This window comes from Letharia columbiana (genome assembly GCF_014066305.1).
Source record: "Letharia columbiana isolate WasteWater2 chromosome Unknown Sc0000005_s0, whole genome shotgun sequence".
Classification (NCBI taxonomy): Eukaryota; Fungi; Ascomycota; class Lecanoromycetes; order Lecanorales; family Parmeliaceae; genus Letharia; species Letharia columbiana.
The window spans coordinates 817,946-838,952 of NW_023501041.1; the positions used below are offsets into that span (position 1 = coordinate 817,946).

General features: G+C 51.2%; 5 protein-coding genes across 5 annotated transcripts; 3 read left to right on the forward strand and 2 right to left on the reverse strand.

Annotated features, from left to right (window-relative positions):
- Window positions 1-739: 739 nt before the first annotated feature.
- Window positions 740-2,161, forward strand: HO173_002613 (uncharacterized protein; the record flags this gene model as incomplete). Its single annotated transcript, XM_037304545.1, has 4 exons — window positions 740-807; window positions 867-1,047; window positions 1,097-1,673; window positions 1,731-2,161. The coding sequence occupies 4 exons, from the start codon at window positions 740-742 to the stop codon at window positions 2,159-2,161; spliced, it is 1,257 nt and encodes a 418-aa protein (XP_037168638.1).
- Window positions 2,162-2,350: 189 nt separating this feature from the next.
- Window positions 2,351-2,599, reverse strand: HO173_002614 (uncharacterized protein; the record flags this gene model as incomplete). Its single annotated transcript, XM_037304546.1, has 1 exon — window positions 2,351-2,599. The coding sequence occupies one exon, from the start codon at window positions 2,597-2,599 to the stop codon at window positions 2,351-2,353; it is 249 nt and encodes an 82-aa protein (XP_037168639.1).
- A 1,229-nt stretch (window positions 2,600-3,828) lies between these two features.
- Window positions 3,829-5,966, forward strand: HO173_002615 (uncharacterized protein; the record flags this gene model as incomplete). Its single annotated transcript, XM_037304547.1, has 3 exons — window positions 3,829-4,225; window positions 4,331-5,061; window positions 5,199-5,966. 3 exons carry the CDS (start codon window positions 3,829-3,831, stop codon window positions 5,964-5,966), a joined length of 1,896 nt encoding a protein of 631 aa, XP_037168640.1.
- A 6,807-nt stretch (window positions 5,967-12,773) lies between these two features.
- Window positions 12,774-13,940, reverse strand: HO173_002616 (uncharacterized protein; the record flags this gene model as incomplete). The annotated part of the gene is made up of 3 exons (XM_037304548.1): window positions 12,774-12,938; window positions 12,999-13,185; window positions 13,240-13,940. The coding sequence occupies 3 exons, from the start codon at window positions 13,938-13,940 to the stop codon at window positions 12,774-12,776; spliced, it is 1,053 nt and encodes a 350-aa protein (XP_037168641.1).
- A 3,414-nt stretch (window positions 13,941-17,354) lies between these two features.
- On the forward strand, window positions 17,355-20,183 carry HO173_002617 (uncharacterized protein; the record flags this gene model as incomplete). The annotated part of the gene is made up of 1 exon (XM_037304549.1): window positions 17,355-20,183. One exon carries the CDS (start codon window positions 17,355-17,357, stop codon window positions 20,181-20,183), a length of 2,829 nt encoding a protein of 942 aa, XP_037168642.1.
- Window positions 20,184-21,007: the final 824 nt, after the last annotated feature.

Here is a 21,007-nt window from a genome sequence, read left to right on the forward strand (position 1 = left end):
TCTTCAACCTTTTTCGCAGCAAAATTTGTGCTTTTCGTCAGCTCGGAGAGATGGATGGACTCGTCCGGTGGCGAGCAACAGCCCGCCATACGTCCGTATCCTGCTGCGGCTTGCCATAGGTGTCGTGACTGGAGCAGGCGGTTCTTAGGATGTTTGTAAGAGTTGTGTTTAATTTCGTACTGGTTGCCTCGTCTTGTGGGTATCTCCCTTTTTGTTTTCGACAAGCAAGGCCGAGAAGGAGAGTCACCACGCGGTGTACGACTATGTAGCGATCCACGGACTCGTAGCAGCCATCACCATGCCAGAGAATGATTATATGCATCGAACTGGTTGCCTCATCCAGGCAACGCTTATTGATACGTCTCAGAAACCTGGGCACAAAGGAATCTTATTGTAGCGGAATATTTCAACGTACCCTCTTTGGAAAAAGTCTTGCGCAACATTATTAGTGTTTCGAAATCTTTAATCACCACCAACCCTTCCGTAGGGCTCTTTTGTATCACTAAACTATCAAGGCAACGCTTATTGATACGAACTCACCGACGTCAACGAATGTATAGAATGCGCTTTGGTACGCAGGAACTGCCGTAGTTTAGCTCCCAAATTGAACCTCGGCTTATTGTCTTTGTGATTCTGTCACGCTCTTCCCCCACATCCTACATCCTTTTCCTTTTCCTCTTCCTTTTCCTCTACATTCATACCCTCACCAGTCACTCTGACACTCTGACACTCCTCAATCATGGCAACCGAAAGACTCAACTCCATCCTCAGCCACCTCAGCCCCAGCAAGAGCGGACTGTCTGCAATGTACGCCGCTTTCCCCGCCATAAGTCCGGTTGCATTTGCTGATCACCAACTGTCAACAGAACCCAGAAGAACGCCGACGATGTAGTCATCACACTCGCCATAAGGACGCCCCTGACCAAAGGCTTTAAAGGCGGCATGAAAGATACTTCGCTCGACTTCATAGTTTACCAGCTGCTCAAGAAGGTCATCGAGAAGTCAAATATCGACCCGCAGATGGTAGAGGACATTTGCCTCGGAAATGTCAGTATTGACCACGGCCCATCTCATTGCCCTTACTGACATGAACGAGGTATCTAACGGTAAAGCCGCCTACATCGCCCGTGCTGCCTCCCTTGCTGCCGGCTTCCCCACGACGAGTGCCGCATCCTCCGTCAACCGCTTCTGCTCCTCCGGTCTGAAAGCCGTGCAAGATATCGCCAACCAGATCAGTAGCGGTAGCATCGAATGTGGTGTTGCCATTGGCGCCGAATCAATGTCGGAAGGCGGCGACCGCCTCGAGAAACCCTTCCATGACGCACTTCTCCAGAACCAAGATGCCAAGGATTGTATGCAACCCATGGGGCAGACATCAGAGAACGTGGGCAATGACTTTGATATTTCAAGGGAAGCGCAAGACAAATTCGCAGCCGAATCGTATCAGCGTGCGGAGAGAGCGCAGAAGGCTGGCTGGTTTGACGACGAGATTGTGCCGTTTGCCGTTACCATCAAAGACCCCAAGACCGGCGAGGAGAAAAAAGTCACATTGACAAAAGACGAGGGACCGCGTTACGGAACCACATTCGAGTCGCTCAGCAAGATTCGCCCCGCTTTCCCAGCCTACGGCGATAGGAGCACAGGTGGTAATTCTAGCCAAGTGACCGATGGAGGTAAGCATTGCTCGCGAATTGCTTTTCTCTGATTACCCCTCTTAACCCCTCCGCCAGCGGCCGCCATTCTCCTCATGAAGCGGTCCACCGCCCAAAAGATGAACCAGCCTATCCTCGCGAAATTCTGCGGCGCCACTGTTGCCGGAGTTGCTCCTCGTATAATGGGTATTGGGCCCTCCCTCGCCATTCCCAAGCTCCTCGGCAAATTCAATCTAAACCTCCAGAAGGACGTCGATATCATCGAAGTCAACGAGGCTTTCGCTTCGATGGCTGTCTACTGCACAAATGTCCTAGGTATCGACCCATCGAAAATGAATGTGAGAGGCGGAGCTATTGCGTTAGGGCATCCGCTGGGAGCTACAGGCGCCCGACAAATCTGTACTGGGCTGAGTGAATGCCGAAGACAGAAGAAGAAGATATTGTTGACGAGTATGTGCATTGGGACAGGTCAGGGCATGGCGGGTCTGTTTGTGAATGAGCAGTTGTAAGTTTTGATAGAGTGGGTTCGATATATGTACATAAAAGCATTTTCGTGCATTTGGTGGCAGATCAAATACGGTCAAAACAAATGAAGTGGCCCAGTCAATTGTTTGCAACCTCACATCAACTAACCACCTCCGTCGAGTTAAGCGCATATATGACTCTTGCATACACATATCTCTACTGGGCTCCATCGTCTACTTCGCCTCGACCAGCATCCTCCCCCCCTCTGTCTTACCTTCGTCCCTGTTGACTCCTTCAACCCTCTCCTTCGCCTCCTTCACTTTCCGGAGATCCGCTCGTGCTTCTACAACAACAACAACATCAATCCAGCCTATCTCCTCCCCATGCAAAACATCACCACTCACGAACCCTCGATCAACCTCATTCACATGGACCTTGCCACGGATGAGTCCTCCCGAATACCCGGAGCGTTGAATATCCATTCGCAGCTTTCGATGACGAAATTGAATCCTAACCGTCCCCTCTCTGCCTTCAACGCACCCTGAGCCAACAGCGTCTTGCGAAGCTAGCCTCTGAATCAACAGCGCTCATACCATTTGTTCCGTCAGGCATCCATTTGAACTTCCGGCCGCGGCAACAGTGCGATAAAGGATACATGCTCCGAGAAGAGTGACAGAGTACTCGTTTTTGACCCAGTTCATCTTTGGCGGGTTCTCTTCCCTCCGGAGAAGGCCGAAGATCCAGCTTCTCCGAGATCTTCGCCTGGACTCACCGGTCCATCTCGGTCGGAATCGGCATTCATGGAGATCTAGATGCGTTCTTGATTGCCTCATCTGATGGCGAACAAAGCCGGCATTCTTCGCGCGAAAGCAATGCCTTCGGCACGCTAATACTACTTTAGCGCAAAGGAGTGGAGCTTTCCGAGCAACAGCGAGGGGTCGGTGTGAGATTCATTGATGTACGGGCTATCTTACATGGAAAAAGGCTGTAGGCTAGAGTGCTATGAGCAGTCGTCTCTTGGATAGCGGACACTATTAGTAGTTACCTAAGGTATGTAACGCTGGTGGGCCTTGTGGGGGTGAAAGATGCTGCCAGGCCTTGGCGAGCTTGGGCCTATTTTAGGGGTGCTCTTCCCGTTCGGCAGCTACTTTAGGATTAAGGTGAAACAGGATGTTGTAACCCTAAAGTACCGAGCGAGCCTACCTTATTTCATCAGCTGCCTCCCGCCATGTGCCCTTTAACTCCACCGAGCAAGGGGCAATCAATTCCTGCAGGGCGAGTGGGATGATTGATGCTCCTGGATATGGCTGGCCATCAGCTCCTTACAACAATCGACTTCGGTACGGAGTTCCGGGCAAGATACCGTACAGCAGTTCCAGGATTGAATTTTTCTCCAGTCTTATTAATACAACCATGCTTGCTCGCCGAGCTGGTCCACTGATAGAAAAGGGCAAAGAGGGCGCGGAGAGTCTGAAGGGGAGGCAAATCCCTCCAGATGATGCCCATTGCGTCAATCTTCCCTCGCGATTTACGTATCATTTGTACGAGAATGATGCGAGCGTACGAATTCGCGATTTACTCCATCTTAAGGTAAGCCTGCTATGCCGCAACCTTAGATAATACGAGAGATATAGTTTGTCCCTCCAAGCTTTCAATCTCTCCGACTCCAACAACTCCTCTACTTCAACTCCACTTCCTCACTTATTCAAAAATGGGAATGCAATTCCCATCTCCTTTACGAGTCTCCCATCTCAAACCCATTTGCCTCGCTGTCTTCCTTTTAATTGCCTTGCTGTATATTTTCCCCAAACATGACCTTTCTCATAGCACTGGCGCATTACAAGCCTTGAAACCCTCAGTCTCCCACTACAGCGATGAGTATCGGCACAACTCGTCCCATGAGGAGCCGGCCGCTCCACCTCCGTCTTTCGACTTCATAGACTTGAACAAATTGGATACGGCCTCGTTGTCCAATGCGCACTACAACCCATACGTCGAGTCCAATGGTATATGGCGCAGCTCTCGCAAGCCATGTGTTGGTCCACGAGGCGTCGATGTCAATGGGAACCCAGATGACATGCTTCTCGCATATGCAGTCTCGCCGCCGAGTACGCATCGCTTTCCTTGCGCTCAATCCAATTCCGAGATCTTCTTCCCCCATCACAGCCCATCTAACTTGATACATTCTCGCTGACAGTCTTATTTTACCGTAGTAAGCATACCTGAACCCATCTTCGGCTCCTATCACGAAGGTGGACTAGACCGCGAGCATTGCTTCGACCGTAACGGCCGCCTCGGCCTCTACGGCTATTCAAGCGCGAATCCCGCAGGATGGGCGCAACCATCTCGAGTCAATTGGACAGGAGTAGATTGGGGAACGCTACAGGACCAATGTGTGGAAGGCAACGCAGACCGCTACGCTCTCGTGGCGACTCCTATGCGTCAGCCACTTAGGAATGCCACTGCTGAAGACCTAGTCTTTAACACGACAGAGAACAAGAGCAACGCGAAAAAAGGTTTGTTTGGGAAACCCAAGTCTCGCACTGCGGTCGTGGTGCGCGCGCACCATAAGATGAATTTCAGGAATGATACGATGATGTTACTACGTTCTCTCGTTGCGGAGCTCTCTCTTCATTCCGGCGGGGAATACTCGGTTTTCCTGCTCGTCGAGGTTAAGGATGAGAGGTCGATTGATGATCCTGAAGTGTATCAGGATATTCTTGAAAACCACATTCCGCAGGAGCTTCATAAAATGACACTTTTGTTCAAAAGGGAAGCGCTGATGTCTTCCTGGTACCCGAAAAGTACGTTGAAGGTAGAGGGGTTGAATCAGGCGCTACAGGTCTTTGCAGAGCTGCATCCAGAGTTTGATCATTTTTGGCAGACAGAGCTGGATGTAAGATATACCGGCCATTGGTACAATCTCTTGGAGAATGCGGACTCGGTACGTCCTGATTTGGGATTCAATACGCCTTTCTGCACCCCTCTTTGAAGCCGAAGACGTGTTCGGAGAGTATGAGTCATACTTTCTCTTCGAATTGATATCCCGAGAATAATGATGCTGACACCAAAATGGTACAGTGGGCACGCTCACAGCCTCGGAAACTCCAATGGGAGCGCGCAAGCAGGTTCTTCGTCCCGAATATCCACAAGACCTGGGCAAATTTCACCGAGCTTGTTGAGGCTAGCACTCCCAATGGTGGCGTTTGGGGGTCCCCCAAACACATTGCCGTACCAGAACCCATCGGACCTGAGCCTCCCGTCACTAACCCAGCCAAAGACAAATATACGTGGGGCGTAGGGGAAGATGCCGACATCATCACTGTAGGCGCTGTGGTCTACTGGCCCGGTGGGAAGGATTGGGGCATCGGAAAGGAATTCCCAGGCGATCCGCAACGCTCGCTCGAAGTCCGAGTCTGTGTCCAGCTCGCCATCGCCCGCTTCTCCAGACGTCTGTTGCGCGTCATGCACTCGACCCAGTCGCAGGATGGGGTATCCATGACGCCGGAAATCGGCCCCTTTACCTATGCGAAGCTTCACGGGCTCAAGATCGCGCACTTCCCCCTGCCGAATTATTATGATCCCCAGAATGATATGCCGCAAGATGTTGGGGAGGTCGAACACCTGATCAATAAACAGGGTCCGGAATCCCCCTTGAAGAATCCGAGGAGTGGCTACTTTGATAATTTCATGCATCGTCATTTGGGATCTATACTAACGATAGCAGTGTTATTGAATAATTTTGCGGAGAGATTTCTATGCTACAGTACAAATCTGGGTGTGTGGTTGTCAGGCGCGATTCGTCACGGGGGGTGGCGGGCTGCTTGCGCCAAGGCACCGAAAACGTAAGGGGGGAGAGGGGGTTTGGGGGGGAGTTTCAATGACGTGCCCCGTATGCCTAGGGGCTTGGCGGACATAGGTCTACTTCGCATGCCCCGGAGTTTTGGTGTTCCTTAGAGATTAGTTCTACTACCAAATATACTATTGAACCCCATAACGACACTACGTCTTTTGTAGCCTATGCCCGCTAGCTGACCGCCAGTGGACTACGCCCTCACAGTTCTAATCTCTCTACCTTTCAAAGGAAAAGGCCCATTGTCGTTACGATGTCGGGTTCACCTCTAGGCCGTGTGGTGGAAAACGAAGGTGACATCGAGAGCCGCCATGGCGCCGATGATGAGTTCGAGAATTTCTCACCAGTGGAAGACCTTACTGTGGAAGAACGTCTTGCAGTCGCCAGGGCCGAAAATCGTCGCCTGGAACAAGAACAAGAATTGGCTGCGTTGGAGGCCCGCAATCGCGAGCTTCGCAACGCCAGCTCACCGTCTACGGCCAGCGGGGGCCCACCTACGCCGGTCACTATCGCGCCTCTGGCGGATACACCAATCAAGGCGAAAACACTTCGCCCTGAAAGGATGCGTCCTTATAAGGGTGTTAGTGAGGGAGAGCACCTGCGCTGGTTCCGCGAAGTCGAAATCAAGTTCCTTATGAGTCCTGAGTATTTCACCACCAACCAATCAAGGATTGTCTATTGTATGCAATCCTTAGAAGGCGACCCCAATACCCAATGGTATGGATACTACCAAACCCATGGCCTGGGGGGTACGACTTTCGAATTCTTCAAGCAGTTCCTGCTTGATTTAGTGGCGGATCCAGTGAACCGCCGTCTCCTCGCCTACGAAAAGTGGGAGGAGGCCAAACAACGCTCCGATCAGAAGGTATCTGTTTTCAAGGCCTACCTGGAGGAGCTAGAGGCCCATATAACCCCATTTTCTGAGGAGCATCGGGCCAATTTCTTCTTGGCTAAGCTCAGACCAGAGCTTAAGAACAAGATCCTGAGTACTGGTAGTGTGCCGAAACAACGGGAAGAAATTCTTGCCCAGGCCATTATGCAGGAAAAGATTTTGGAACGCGTACGCTCCGGCGGCGGTTCCCATTCGAAGTCTTCGAGGGGGTCCGCTAAGGATAAGCCTCTAAAGAATCGAATTTCGAAGCCTAAATCGACTTCAAACGGCGGCGTTCACGTAGCGCGCACCCAAGACGGTGGCGCAAAGCGCAAAGCCGAATCCTTTAACCCTGACCACAAGAAGGACAGTTGTTTCCATTGTGGTAAACAGGGTCATTGGACACCTAAGTATCCAAACCTCGATAAACCGCCTACAACCCATATCGACGCAGTATTAACAAAAAAAGATCCGGCCTCACAACCGCCTCAAAAGCGAGGCAAGAACGACGATCAATAAAGACAATCCCTTCTATCCTTACGAAGGGGTGGACAAAGCTTCAGGGTGAACAGAGGCAACTCGTTGCTCTGCTCGACACTGGAGCGCATGTTAATCTGATTTCGCAAAAGTTCGTGGTCCAATGGGACTTGGAACCTTGCGACGCCATCTTACCGCAACCGGAAGCGCTGAGCGGCCAAAGCATGTATTGCTATGGCGCGTATCAGCTGGACTACTGGTTAGTGGACAGCTGGGGTCAGGGTAGGAAGTGCAGCACACTCTTCTATGCCATTGACCAAAAAGGCCCTGATGTCGTGTTGGGTATGCCCGGGCTGAGTCAATTGCAAGTACTGCTGGACCCAGCGGCGGAGCAGTGGCGGTTCAAAGTCAACGCTGGCAAATTGCAGGTTGAAGAACCGGCCAAATTTACCCGAACCATCGAACAGGAGCCAAATGTGTTCGCAATCGTGTGCGCCGCGGTGGCGCGAAGCGAACCGGAAAACGGGCGTAGCCTGGAGCTCCCTCAGGAGTTGCTAGAGTTTGACGACGTTTTTTCCAACGAAAAAGCAGGGATCTTGCCTGCGCTCAAGCAGGGAGACCATGCCATTGAGATCGAGAGCGGTAAGGAGCCGCCATATGGCCCCTTATACAATCTATCTCAAACGGAGTTGGCGGAGCTGCGGCGCTATCTGGAGGACTCCCTTCAGAAAGGCTGGATCCGCCACTCGACTTCCTCAGCCGGAGCACCGATCCTTTTCGTTCCCAAAAAGGATGGGGGGCTCCGTCTTTGCGTTGATTATCGGGGCCTGAACGCGATGACTGTCAAAAATCGACACCCGCTACCCCTAATCACCGAGACTCTGGACCGCTTATGCGGGGCCAAAGTCTTTACGAAGCTGGACCTTAAGGATGCCTATCATCGGATCCGGATCAAAGAAGGCGACGAGTGGAAAACAGCGTTCCGCAGTCGCTACGGCCACTTCGAATATTTGGTTATGCCTTTTGGGCTCGCCAATGCACCGGCAACTTTTCAAGCGTACATCAACAGAGCCCTTGCGGGCCTGGTGGATGTGACGTGCGTGGTGTATTTGGATGACATTCTGATTTACAGTGCTGATCCAGCGGAGCATTGGCGGCACGTCAAGCAAGTGCTTGAGCGTCTGCGCCAGTTCCAACTGTACGCCAGCCTGAAGAAGTGTCAATTCTACACCGAACGGGTTGAGTTTCTAGGGTTCATCGTGTCCACCGAAGGTGTCGCAATGGACCAGGAACGTGTCGCTACCATTAAGGAGTGGCCAAAACCAAAAAGTTATCGGGATGTGCAAGTCTTTTTAGGCTTTGCCAATTTCTATCGGCGATTTATCTATGGCTATTCCAGCATAGCAGCGCCACTTACTGACTTGCTCAAAGGGAGCAAGGATGGCAAGAAACCTGGACCGCTAGAGTGGACAGACGACGCGGAGCTGGCGTTCCAGCAGCTCCGAAGCACTTTCGCAACCGCGCCGTTTCTGCGCCACTACGATCCAAATTTGAAGCTACGTCTTGAGACCGACGCTTCCAACTTCGGTATGGGGGCCATACTTTCGCAACCGGATGAGGATGGCCACTGGCGACCAGTGGCATTCTGGTCTAGGAAAATGATTCCTGCGGAGCAAAACTATGAGACCCATGACCAAGAGCTACTCGCCATCGTAGCGTCTATGAAGCAATGGCGTCACTACCTAGAAGGTAGTACGTTTTGCATTGAGGTCCTAACGGACCACAACAACCTCAAAGGCTTCATGAAGCAGAAGGAACTAAACTCCAGGCAAGCCCGTTGGGCGCTGAAGTTAGCTGCTTATGACTTTGAGATTTTTCATCGGGCAGGCAAACTAAACCCTGCCGACCCGCCATCGCGGCGCCCTGACTACGAGGGAACTTCGCCGTTGAATACCAAACTTTTGCCGACACTGCAGAACAAACTCGCACTTTGGACTAGCGGCGAGCAGTCGCAAAGGGGCAAGGAGGTTGCAGCGGCGATGGCGCCCGCATTCCGCATTGCCGGCGTCCAGGTGGTCATTCCTAGGAGGGAGCCTAAGGCCGTGCAAGAGACTGCTTATGACGCACCCCAAAGGCCAATGAAAACATTGATTCGAGACCTGCAAGCCCATGATGATTGGGTGAGCTCTTTTCGAACTGATGTCAATGAGCCAGCGGTCAAGCGTCGCGCACGCAGCCAAGCATGGGTCTTAGACTCCGAGGGACTGTTAAGACATAACAGTCGCCTTTACATCCCTAGGGATGAGGCCTTGAGGGAAGAGCTCATTAGCAAATGCCATGATGATCCGTTATCAGGACACTTTGGCGCTGCGAAGACGCATGAGCTGCTTGCCCGCAAATACCATTGGGACGGAAGCCTGAAGCAAGTCACCGACTATGTCAAGACATGTGACGTTTGCCAGCGGACCAAAGCTCCGCGGCATCGCCCATATGGCGAGTTGAGCTCGCTTCCCGTCGCCACCAAGCCATGGAAGGAAATTTCTATGGACTTCATCACCGGCTTGCCAGCGAGCAAGTACAAGGGCATCGTCTACGATGCTATCCTGGTTGTAGTGGATCGATTCACAAAAATGGTAAGGTACATTCCTGTATCTACCACAATCGATGCCGCTCAGCTGGCGGAAGTATTTCATTCCGAAATAGTATGCCGCTATGGCATGCCAAACGGTATTGTTAGTGACAGAGGCTCTGTATTTACCAGTAGCTTCTGGTCCGCCGTTTGCTTCCATTCCAAAATCAAGCGGCGCCTGAGCACCGCCTTTCACCCGCAAACCGACGGGCAGACTGAGCGGCAAAATCAGGTGCTAGAACACTTCTTGCGCGTGTTCGCTAACGATAAGCAAAACGTTTGGGCGAAACAACTGCCAATGGCAGAGTTCGCTTACATGAACAGTTGGCATTCCTCCATCGGAACGACACCGTTCTTCCTAATGTACGGATATCATCCTGAAATCCGTTGGGAGATCGAGGACGACTCCGCCGAGGGGGAGGTACCCGCTGCAAATGACAGGATAAAGAAGTTGCAAGCATTGAGGGATGAGACAGCAGAGCGCCTTCGCAGCGCGGTTGCGGCTCAGTCCAAGTACTACAACAAAACGCACCAGCCTCAAAGCTATAAGGTAGGCGATTTGGTGATGCTAGCGACTAAGAACCTGAAGCAGAAACGCCCAAGCAAGAAGTTGTCTCACAAATTCGTGGGACCATTTCGGATCACAGACAAGGTAGGGGCGCAGGCGTACCGCCTGCTTCTACCCTCGACGTATAGGATCCACAATACCTTTCATGTATCGTTGCTTGAGCCTTATCACCTTCGCGATTGCGGTGACGCAGCGGAAGCCTTCATGCAGGCCCCCGATCTTATCGATGACGATGAGCTTTGGGAGGTCGAAGAAATCATTGATAAGGTCAAGTACAAGAAAGGCGTCTGGTACAAAGTCAAATGGACTGGTTGGGGCGAAGAATACAACCAATGGCTGCCAGATGACGAACTTACTGGTGCTAGCGAGCTAACCCAAGCCTACGAGCAGGCGGGCAGCAAGCGGAAGCACCAAGCAACAAACAATGAGTCTCTTGTTACTGAAGAGCTCGATCAACCACATGGATCAACGGCGAGCAAGCGGAGGCGACGAAATCAGACATGACCATCGACTAGGTCAGACACATTCCTAGGTGATGCTTATGCTACGCGCGCACTCCTCTACACTTGCTACTGTTGAGATGTGGGTTGATAAAATGATTGCATTGTTTGGCTATCTACTAAACTCTGCTATGGAGGGGTTTGTCGCACCAGGGCACGTGCTGTTGATGTAGGCGTGTTTTTACCCAGGGCAGCCATTGAAGGACTGCCTGGGGACCCCACGCCAGCGCTGCTACTGAAAAAAGGTCGCCACTCAAGTGTCCTCCGCCATTCAGCGTCAGATCCCGAGTCGAGTTCATCGACCCAGTTCTCTAACGAGGAGGTGGTTGAAGCATAGTCTTCGTGTTGGTACCCGTCGACGTCCGCCGTGTGCCGACGGAGGCTCTCGAGCTCCTCCTCCAGCAACTCGTTCATTCCTCAATTCCTCTATCGCCCCAGCAAAAACCTGTGACTTGGGACGGGCGATGTACGAGCTCATTCGCTTCTACCTCCAAAAGAACGCGCTGGGTTCTAAAAGCCTTCCCAAAGAGACCTTCGACTGGAACGAGTGCGTTGCCTATGGTGTCGAGTCTTCCGTCAAGAACCCCACGAACATCCTACTCTACGTAGCGTGTAGGTCGCATATCTGCTTCCCCTGCTCTCATCATTCCTTTTCGATAGATGAATCCAACGCTGACCAGATGCTAGTGGCGCAGCAGCAGTGCCTCGCAGCACCCAACCCTTCCCAACCTCCATGGGTGCTGCAAAGGCGCACAACTACCCTCTCCGCCGTCAACATGTGGCAGACGCCGGCGTCCGGATTTCCAGCCATGGCTGCCGGGGTGCCCACGTGACAGCTTCCCACAGTGCCCAGGTAGCGGTCGGAAGCGGGGGTCCCGTGGTATCGCTTGTGCTACCCTTAGCCAATAGTGAAACCTCTTGAAAACCGTGTTTCTCGGACAACCCCATGCTCACTGACGGGATGGTCGTTTTGTACATCACATCAGTGCACTCATGTAGCTGACAGGATATCGATATCCTCGAGCTCAACATGTTGAAAGTCGGATACCGGACATGTTAAAAATTTGATTGAAACTGAAAGACTGATTATTGATTCATGGGATGTACGGATATTTATGTACATAAAACAGGTGGCTGGTGGCTACTTTAGTGGCTGGTTAATTACCAGCCCTGGTAATACGCGACATGTATGCGATAGCCGAAGGGGGCTGATATTGTAACAAAACATTCCATCCTTGGACTTGGCGGTGAGGTACCAGAACATCATCCATCACGTGATAGATTCCATCGCTAGCCTTTGCTCAGCGCACGCGGCGGTGGCACTATTGGAAAGATCAGAAGTTCGCGCGAGGTCTGCGTTGGATGATTAGCCTCAGCTTATATTTATCCAGCAACGTAGTATCGGCATCGGTATTCAGGAATCTGGAAGTGTGGGAACTTTGGTAGCGGCAATCGTGTGAAGTGCTTTACGCTAGCGATTGAAACAGTCCATCAATTATATCGTGCGCTGATTATGTAAGTCTTGCGATACTAAGATGGTGCTTCTGTTGGTCTCTACGTGGAGTGAGGTTGGGACAAGATTCTGTGAGAGCTTGGCGTTGCAATTTACTATCTTCTACATACACGCTCCGTTTGCGGCTCGGATTGACACGTGCAGAATGGTGCCGGGACGCCCAAGACGATCGGAGACTCTATGCTGTGGCTAGATTGAATCAATGGGGTTGTACGTGTGGCAAACCCCCAGCCGGGATGCGTCGCTCAAGAGAACCAACACCAGATTGTACCCAACACGCCTTGGAAAGATTCATAGCACACCCTTGGAATGTCATTGCTTTCGGGAAGGATAAAGGCTCGGCCTGTCCTAGTTAGGGTGGAGGTAGTAACGGGCATGCTCTTCGGGCACACCAGCGACCAGTAAGCGTGCTAGGGAACGACAGTGAGCGCTCTCACCCTACGCCGATTGTTTCGGGATGTGTCACTCACGAGGAAGAACCAAACGTGATTCTCATTGTTGATGAGTGCTTTACCATAGTCACCCTCGCGAAGCAATCTGGCTTGATACGGTCCGTAAGCTTTAGAAGAGCCACAGAAGTCACCCTCTTGGTCGTCGATGAACTCGCCGGCCTGCAGGACCGTGCCCCATGCTAGCTGACCCACGTTATGGAAATGGCTGTATGGCAACTTCAGTACAAGGCCCTTGTTTCTTCGTTGATTGACTACTCACAGTACTTCGTGGAAAAGGAGTCCTCCAAGGAATTGCATCCTATAGTCTACCTTCGAACCGATCTTGCTGCAGTCGGCGGGATAGTCGGAGAGAAACCTCCGATTTCTCAGTACCTGCCATCCGAAGTCGTAGATGGCGATCTTTGGATCCAGAGCCCTAGGAGCAACGTTGAATGACTGGGCAAGGTTCGGAGCCGTGCCATGTTCTCTTAAGAGAAGGATTTCGCTGAGGTCCGTGGGTCGATAAGCCTGCAAGTTCCCGGCCATATCGGTAATCCCTCCCGGTTGGGCCATGCGCAAAATTGTGTAGGCTACTTGCTGGACCTTGGTGACGTGGAACGGGTGGAAATAGGTCTCGAAGATGTTAGGATCGACTCGAGCCCAGTTGTTATAGATGTAGCCGACGAAGTATACCATGTCTTGATAAGCGTGATTCAGATCCGCGTCCTCGGCATTGCTTCGATAGGCAATTGTCATGGCGCCTCTTTTCTCGAGCCTAGTATGGTTCTCCCGTTCATCAAACTCACTGAGAGCTCCCAGATGATGACGCTCATGAGACCGATCGAATGCAGGGCGCGATGGAACGTGCTCTGACGGGTGAGTGCTGGCGCGTGCATGCGCATAGTGCGACGAGGAGAACGGTGCCAAGCTTAAAGTAAGCAAAGTAGAAGCTAGGCATCGAATAGCCAGAGAAGATTTCATCCTGGGAATTGCTATATTGCAGAGCAGCTTATGAGTGGTAGCCGCTCACAAAGGATCCATCTGAGAAGGCGAGGGTGCAAGGAAGAGAGGTGTACATCATGAAGGGTAGAGCTTTGATCGGCCCAATGCTATGTAAGGCCTGGATACTGCAGAGAGCAGAGTCAGGTATGATGAAGGATAAAATGAGCTCCAACATGTTGAGATAAGCCGACCCTTGGACGCCATGGTCGACGCACCAAACCACAATATGGCAGCAATTGCAGATACGCCTTGTCGACTCTTGTCCCGACCTAGGCTGTCGGTCTGTTTGGTACTGCCTGCAGCAAGTATCTTTCAACGGCAATCGGCATGAAAAGCGAAACTTGCCTCCCATCTTCCCCGTTGGATTTGTTGGTGGGGAGTGTCGAGTGTGTAGGAGCCAAAATTCGTCTAGATAGATAGATAGTATGTACGTTAATTGTATCGCTAAGCTTATTTAGCGTATTCAAAAACATCTGGAATGCTTGGCACCGGAGATCTTTCACACCACACACCCAAATTCGTACTGTAGCATAGAAATCTCTCCGCAAAATCATTCAAATCAAGTAGCCACATCGCAAATAGTCGCATTTAATCACTTTTGAAGCTATATAACCTCAGCTATACCTCCCAAACGCACCAATAACGCAGCAGCCACCGAACCGCCGCCGTCGCAGTAAGAACTACCCCCCCATAACTACTGAAATAGCCTCTGCTTAAGAAGCTCAGAAACAGATAAATGGGGGGCTGAGTGGTAGCAGCAGTCCCTACGGGTGCCCTGCGACGGCCCTACGGGCCAAGTATTTAGGTCCAAATAGGGGTGTCTGACTGTCAAGCGCAGACACCCCCCGGGACCAGGCTTTTTTTAGCTGAGTTGCTAACACTGAGGAACATACCAAGACTTCAGTATAGCTTCATCTTTTCATTTGGGACCTATACTAGCGATAGCAGTGTTATTGAATAATTTTGCGGAGAGATTTCTATGCTACAGTACGAATCTGGGTGTGTGGTGTGAAAGATCTCCGGTGCCAGCATTCGATGTTTTTGAATACGCTAAGCTTATCTATCTTCTTTGTAGATTAGATTTAAAGTCGACACGGGAAGAGCCCGTGCCGCCAGGGCACAATAACTACATTAAGGTCGGGGGGGTTTTCGTAATGGTCTATGTACGGGTCTGCACCGAAAGTCCTGCACATGCGCTAGTGCAGCCTAACCTTACTTTCGGAAAGCGGCCCTGTAGAGGGGAAGCCTAGAAATATCTTCTCACAGCGCATGAATGGGACTTTAGGTACTTCTTTTGGCTTGATAGGGGTATTAAGCCCCGAAACCTGGCTAGGGCTAGGTGCGATTCCGAAGAACTCCAGACGTATTGTCCAGGTAGCCCTTTAGGTGGGGCGTTATCCGAAGTCTGAGCGCAAGAGTCTGGCGGGTGCGGACTTTCGGTGCAGACCTCTGTAGGCTAGTTAGGTAACAGAATACCATAAGTATCATTTACAAATAAAGATTTATTACAAGATTCACGTATCTACCCTGAAATCCTCTTGAAGAATCTTTTATATCATTTTTTTCAATCTCATGATATCGTGGTTTAGTTCCTCCCGGGAGTCTCCTGGAAGCGAGTCTTCTATAATTATTTCCGTAAATACGATGCCAGCCTCGTTTTCGGGATCTGGCTACTGTAAATTACATCTACGCTTTTTAATTTCTGACTTTAGATTCAAGCGATTTAGCCAAAGTTCTCGCAGGGGTGATATTCTCGAGGTCTTACGGGGGGTGGTGGGGGGTGGTGGGATATGATGGGACGGGGTGTGATGGGATGGGGTGTAGGCTGTAAAGCAGTATTACGTTAAAGTGTAAAATACGGCTTAGTCATTAGTGGTAGGACTGAGAAGATCTCCTGATTTAGGGATATCCTGAGCGAAAATTCTTCTAATTTTTAAAAACACTCCTAGGATCTCTGTAAAATACGATATTATTTTACTATGCTCTTCCTAGCCTTGTCATGCGGGTATTTCCGCCTACATTTTTAACACCCCGGTTGATTGTAACCCCTGCCGACCTTAAATTAGCTCGTCACGAACTCGCCATCCGAAGAAATGCTCACTCACACACATCTCGGCTCCACGAGTCTCATTCTAAGGGGGTATGCCGTAATGAGCTTGCGATATGATTGGCCCCCGAAGCGGAACGGTGTGGGCTGGCCATGGTCCCACTAATGCGAGTCTGAATACTGAGACTACGAGTCTCAATGATCATAAATCTCAATCTAATGTATATGCTGAAGATTTTGTGATCATCGCTTTGATGGATAATTTTTGAGTTGTAGGATTTGCAAAAGTGACAGACAATACGACGACGACAACAACAAGCTGCCTGCGAACCTTCTTTTTAATTGTCAAGTATATCTCGCGAATTTGGCCAGCGAGCAAAGCTTATTGCCATTTGCCACCCCCAAACTCAGTAGATTGCGTCGATATTGTCAGAGTCCCATTAACCCACTTCACGCTAGAATCAAATGGCGCTGAACGGATACGAGTTCCTTCATTCCGTCATATACATGATTTGCAACATTGCGGCGTGAAACATTGATCGTTTCCTTATCTGCCCCAACGCGCATACTGTACCTGAGAGCTTGTGCCCGTTACCGTCGGCGTAATATGCTCAGGTTGACTTGCTACAGCTCCATCTGATCTAAGGAGGACACCACTTAAAGCACCGTCGCGGAGCCAGATACACCAAAAAAGAATAGCCTACCAGCTAAGCTTCGTCCAGCACATGTGGGGATCTCGCTATCACAGTCCCACAGAACAACCTCCTTCGATGTGAGTTTTCATTCTCCTACATGAATCTGTTCTGTCTTCAACGCCTATATATTGTCCCGTTATCGTCGCATTACCGAGCTTTGTGTTGGTCGACGCCCAGAGTAAGTTTGCACTAGGACACACGACAACGAGCTCAGACCAAAAATACACTACCTACAACCGCTCTCTTATCACGCTGGCGCCAGGCTGACTCAAGCCGGTGACGGCGTAGCACTGGCTCTATCGTTCGATGGATTCACAAGATTGCTGTTTATCATGATTTCTTATTGAACACGAGTATCACTTGATTGTATCTTGTCCGCCGCTTGAGCTTTATGTCAGTGTTGGTGTGGAACAGAGGGCCACTGTGGGGTTTGAGATGGGACCCAATTCGATTTCGAGGTCCGTAGCGGATCCCCAGCCATAAGCCGTGGCCACTCAAAAGATTGTCAATAACGACGAAAATCCTATGCTCTGTGATATGTTTTCTTCATGATCTTTTCAGTGTCGCTAGCATAGCTGCAGCCTTCAACGACCTGACATCTTCAGCTGTCTTCCTCATCCTTTCCCTTTCCTTCTCTTTCTCCATAATATCATGCTCTGGACCCCTTTATGCGTGCTGCTCTTTACCCATCCTTTCCGCATTCTCGCTCAAACAACCGGAGATGACATTCCCATTGTCGAAGTATCAGACGGGCGCATCTTCCTGCCCAGCGCTGCTAGTGTTGCCGGTGTCTGTTCGACAATCACGACCACGATCGGCAACACCGTCGACTACATACCGGTACCTTGCGCCGACGTAGCTCATGCCCCCATATGGTCTGAGAAAGTCCTTGTCGATGGAACAACAGCCGAGATAATCATCGCTCCTTCAGGCAATGTTCGATTCGCCTCCAAGGCTTGGCTTGATGCCAACCCGCCGAGTTCGACTCGCCCCGCCAGCCAAACCCGGTTCTCCACAAAGGCCACAGCAAGTTCCACGGCTAGCGCCTTCAGCAGGGTCGTTCCGTCTTCTTATATCAGCCTGAACTCTAGCTCAGGTGTCTCGACGTCTTTGTGGGGAGCTCGTTCAAACTCCCCTCCTACAGCCACCCAAACGAGTCTGTATCTCTCAAACACAAGTCAGGGCTCCGTCGCCAATAATTTGTCAATAAGCACCGTATCAAGCTACCAGAACACAAGTTCTGGCTCAGGCAACAGAAGCACATCATTGCGCACCGGATCAAGTTCGCTTAAATCAGGTGCCACCTCCATCTCCGCCAATCTCACCTGGAGTTATCATCTACGTGTTCACGGCCCTTCATTGACAACTCAATCAACCTTATTCGGCTCGGATTCCGGTACTCTCACCTCGATCAACGCTAGCTCGGGCTACAGCGCCTCTTCAGTGACAAGACTTGTAAACTTAGGTCAGAACTCCAGTAGTCCGCAGCTAGAATCAAACCCCAGCAGCTACTCCCTTTCGTCGTCGTTAATAAGGAGCATCTCTACTTCCCGGGGTAGCCATGAGCCCGCGACCAATGCACCATCCGCCCCACCGACAGAGGGCTTTCCAAGTACGACAACCAGCATTCGCATCGCCTTGGCCGCTACATCTCTGACAGCATCGTCTTTCCTATCAATTCCAACCATCACGCCGCGGCCAAAGTCGTCGGCTTCCGCAACCGGCAATTTCACCCCACCCATATCCTCTGACCTCGACGCATTCGAAACATCAGGTCCTTCACTGATCACACTGAGCATGAGTGGCCAATCCATCACCTTGACACGGCAAACCATGCCTGGCTTCGAAGACTTCACAGGCACGACAACTGTGACAACTTCAGAGATGACGACCAACTCTGCTGGAGTAGTAGTTTGGGTAACTGGTGCTGTGATAATTGGTACAGATGGCATATTTTGGGGACTCTACCTCGCTTCTCTAGGCACCAGAGGCTTCTGCATTTGGCCTTTCTGTAGCGGCGGCGGGATCTGCATATGGCCATTTTGCGGAGGGACTGGCGGTGGCGGCGGAGGAGGACACGACGGCATCCCAAAAGACGAGGGCAAAAAAACGCTACCGGATCCAAAAACGCAGGAAGGAATGACACGAAAAACGTCCGACCCAACCCCCACCACCGTGCCAACATCAACCACCGCGCCAAAATCAACCCTCCCAAAGTCGACCACAGCGACAACCACAGCCTCCGACACCGCATGCCCCCTCTTCAGCATCCCCACAGATTCCCTAACCTTCGACGACAGCCCCACCTGGAATCCCAACGACCCAGAATACGTTGGCGACATTGTCACTGCCGCTTATGCCATCTGGCGGATAGATACTGGGAGTGGATCTGAGATACTTCCGCCTCTGCCAACCAACACGGGATATGGAAATGCAGTATCGATCGACTTCATACCTAATGCTGCGAGTGGTGGTGGAAGTTCGACGAACGGTCCGTCGTCAACGGCGACTACTACGCCAATGTCAGGGGTGTCGAACAGTGCTGTGGTAGCTGCTAGTGCTGCGCTCATGGCATCGATAATGTCAGCCTCTAGCGCGAGTGTCGCTTCAGTGCAGAGCGTCGAATCAGTCCAAAGCGCAGCATCCGTCGAAAGCGTAGCTGCAGCCCAGAGTGTTGCCCTTGTCGAGATCATTGCTGCGATCCAGAGCCAGGCTTCGATCAACAGCATCGCCTCAGCGCAAAGGGTAGCCTCCGTGTCCAAGTCCAGCGTCCTCTCAGTCGCCAGCGCCGCTTCAGCGCAAAGTGTAGCCTCCGTGTCCAAGTCCAGCGTCCTCTCGGTCGCCAGCGCCATCTCAGCAGCAAGTGTCGCCTCGGTCCTCAGCGCCGCCTCCATCGCCTCCCTCCCAACGCCAACCCCCAACCTCGCGGTCCTAATCATGCGCAACGTCAACTGCGATGATACCAACTGCGCCAGTGACGGCTACGTCTACGACGTCGTGCCGTCTTCCCCCACCGTCTTGATATGCTCCAACCCACCGTATATTCACTATTATTCATACCCTGACAACGCACCCGACGACGTGCAGTTTTACGCCATCAACAGTGGGACGTTCACCAGTCATGGTGTGTATACGAATTGTCAATATCAGGGTACTAGTGTTTCGTTTGGGATATTTGGCTGCGATCAGGTGGAGGCCGTGTTTTGCAATTTGCCGACGGAGCAGGAGACGAGCTGTTCGAGCACACACGATATATATGAGGATGAGTGGGAACCTGTTGCTTACTGTGAAGTGAGTCAATACCAGCGATCTGTACCTGAAGACCACATTATCAATGCTGACAATTCTTTGCTTGTAGTGGGTCGGTACGACGCCTCAAAGCAAACGACGGTTTTCGCGGTACTCTATGTAATATTTTCAACCGCAAGTGAGAATTATACAGATCCATCCTTCTCCGTGGACATCCCATCACTCTTGTGAATCGAATAGATAACCACAAGAAATGTACCTCCTCAAGATGCTGTAACACGCGTTTCACGTGCACATGTCCATCGATTCCTTGTATCGTCTTATGCATAATCTCAAGATCTATAAGCCACCACTAAGTGTAACGAGACAGCGTCTACCTAACATGAGGTTGTTCTCGAAGTCAACAAGGCAGTCTTCGAGACTATGCAAAGCCTTGAGTAGGTAGATCATTGTGAGGCTCCAAACCAAACCAAACCAACCCCTGGGCCCCTGGGCTAGTTTTGACTTTTGCGGTCTCACCACGCCGCACCCTCCGGGCGGCTCGAGAATGCCTGCGGTGATCATTGCGGCAGTCTATTTGGGAAACGACATCCAATGGACCGCTTGATACCTGCTCGACTTCCAAAACGACATCTTGCATGAAAAACGATGACCATCTTGACCCGGATTTTATTTTCACGTAATAGAAACTCGGGCGGCCGCTTTCGGACCCGACTGGAGATGTCGTCTGGGCGTGCGCAAAAGACATCTCGATGGATTGCGAGTGCATGTTAAAATCTGGCCTGTCTCCTTTTGCGTTTGCTTCTATTCTCCATGCGTGCGTGACTGACATGGGCCTTGTGATTGGTTTTCGTTGTCATAGGTAGCTCTTCTTTTGAGAAGGCGGCGTCTACGTAGGTCTATTTTGGTGGCAAGCGGATAGCCTGCAGGCCGACCTGCAGCGGGTGGAGATCGGTCAAGCTTGCGGTTACAAAATTCCGTCACTGCTTCCTTGAATTTTCACTTCACTTCACTTCCGAGAACCTCTTAATTCATCTTTCTTACTTCTTCATCAT